The 2,294-nt window shown below is 39.2% G+C and overlaps 2 protein-coding genes across 2 annotated transcripts in view; both read right to left on the bottom strand. All coding sequences in view use genetic code 11, as the record gives it.

Annotated features, from left to right (window-relative positions):
• Nucleotides 1-918, bottom strand: part of EGR_07560 (hypothetical protein) — a gene marked incomplete at both ends in the record, with an annotated part of 8,640 nt that extends 7,722 nt beyond the window's left edge. The window contains one exon of the mRNA XM_024496809.1: nt 861-918. Within this exon, the coding sequence (XP_024348745.1) occupies nt 861-918 (58 nt within the window). The remainder of the gene's footprint in view (nt 1-860) is intronic.
• Nucleotides 919-996: 78 nt separating this feature from the next.
• EGR_07559 (hypothetical protein) overlaps nt 997-2,294 on the bottom strand; it is a gene marked incomplete at both ends in the record, with an annotated part of 8,045 nt that continues 6,747 nt past the window's right edge. The window contains 2 exons of the mRNA XM_024496808.1: nt 997-1,081; nt 1,115-1,163. Of these exons, the coding sequence (XP_024348744.1) occupies nt 997-1,081; nt 1,115-1,163 (134 nt within the window). The remainder of the gene's footprint in view (nt 1,082-1,114; nt 1,164-2,294) is intronic.

Below are 2,294 nucleotides of genomic sequence, written 5' to 3'. Positions count from 1 at the left end.
AGAACCGCATTTTATTATAATGCGACATGACTGGCTTTGCGGACCTGTGTACTGTGTTCCATGTGGTTTGCTGGGAGGGTGACTGTAACCATTCACAATGCATGTTTGCTCTGAGGTGATGGGATTGGCGGTGTACTCGGAGGACGGGGTGGAATGCTTTTGAAGCGTTGCACTAGTTTCCATTCCTGATTGACGTGAGTCTGTTTTCACATAAATTTCTCACCTGCAAGACTTAATTAAAGCCAAGTTTTTAATAATCCAAGTCATTTTAGAATTCACTTGTTATTTTATTGGTATGCAAGTTATTTTCGTGCCTCGATGTGCTACAAAATGCTAGATTTGTGTTTGGAAAAGTAGCGAAGTCAGCGCGAAATATACATCTCCCTAATTTTGTATAAAATTATGGACTGTCCTCAGTAGCAGGCATTTTGTCAACTTGTATGTTCAATTTAAGCTTTGTGTAACACTTGGTGTGCTTTTAAGCAGTCAAGCACATCGAATATCGCATTTTACCCCTACTTTATAATCTTCTAGTTCTGTTCAAACGTAGATAACGCACTAAACAATCGACATTTTATCATGATTTGTTGAAAGAAAAGCAAAGTAGTCAATTAACTATTTTGCACTTTAAAATACATTGATAATAAGTGAGTGCAGATTCTAAATAATTTAGTTGTTGCTTAAAAGGCAAATAAATAATAAAATTTGTGATGTACCTCTGCTTTGATGACAGAGACTGCCCTAAACCTCGTCATTGAGCATGTATCTGTCGTTTCCAATTGACATTTCGTCCATTGGTCCTGACTCTGCAAAGAATACCACCTAAACGCAATGATTGTAAGGGAGAGAGATGAGCGTACTATAACTGTTTAACTCAATCGAAAACACTAGGATGGTATATTCAAATGTATGCTCCATTCTCCCCAAATTATATCACTTAATCTCTTTTTAGAGACTTCTTCCGTAAATCACCACGTTAATACAAGTACCGATTTGTCACGGTGCCGATAATTCATCATATTCGATGGTTTCATTGGTTTTCCAACAGCCCGAGAACCTCACAACTTTTGAGTTTGGTCGCCTTTAAGAAAAAAAATGTTTTGTCACACTTTACCTCATCAAAAATGCATCAGCTAGAAGGGAGAACCATGAATGAAGAAAAACTGAAAACAACAAATGATCAGGAAACGCAAGTGATGCTGTGGATGCATACCCTTGCAATATGCCACGCAGATGCGAATCGCAATTGCCCTCAGCATGACCTGTCCCTCTGCTTTAAGAAATGTCCATTTGTCTTTCATACACCTTCCACGCTGATGTAGTCTATTTGATGGGAGTCTTTCTCACACCGCCCCTTATCACATTTTGCAGTTATTATAAAAGTAAGAGTTTTGCTGACCTGGACACCACAACATACTAACCTTATTCTTATTTGACATCCACATCTTAAATTTGCATGGCCTTTCATAAATTCCTTGTGGTGAAATGGCAGTGTTTGCCGAAGTGCAGCTTGTGCCTTACAGCCACTCTCAGAAGATATGTGCGGAAACATGAAGAATATGCAAATATAAATGACAAGCATCTAACCACACGCTGGCAGGTTGCGTATGATCTTGCTTATTCTGCAAGATTGGTAAGTGGACTTGTCTGTTTTACGGAATTAGTGGCTTTGACTTAAACCATTTTCGCCTTTTTATTTACAAGCAATATTCGCTATACTTCTTACAATTTCTAGGGACTACACAATGAAACATTCACTGGTGCTCTTACTAGCTGCATCAATGTAATCGTTCATTGTGTCGTTCGGATAGTCACTGCACTTCAGCGTGGAAATGGTTGGTCTTCTGTCTTCTTCAAATCCAAAGCACAATATTATTACAATATGGTGGGTTGACAAACGAGACATATTATACAACTAACGCCTGCCGCTCATTGCATCTTCGATGTCTATCTAGATTTTGGCAACACTTCACTACTTTAATTGGAATTCAAACTGTGATTAGGTGAAGCAATCTTCAAACTCACCCACACATCTCAAAAGCAAAATCTGGCAGTAGTGCATCAGTGCACAGGTTATTGTTGCTAAAAGATGGAGGATAGAAGTAAACCCATGCTCCGGAGACAATCATCATCAATGTGGCGATGTAGAGGTGAAGTGGTAAATAACTAGCAGGATAAATGAGAGTTCCGGAACGTCTTCTCGACTAACGCAAGCATACTCCACAAAAACACTGCACTTAGCTTCCCCACCCAATCAATTCGGTAGTGAAGCATACTCAGACACATTCCATGCA

Source organism: Echinococcus granulosus (genome assembly GCF_000524195.1).
Source record: "Echinococcus granulosus chromosome Unknown EG_S00081, whole genome shotgun sequence".
NCBI lineage: Eukaryota > Metazoa > Platyhelminthes > Cestoda > Cyclophyllidea > Taeniidae > Echinococcus > Echinococcus granulosus.
Note: the sequence above shows the minus strand (reverse complement) of the source record. Positions and strands in the feature narration are given on the sequence as shown.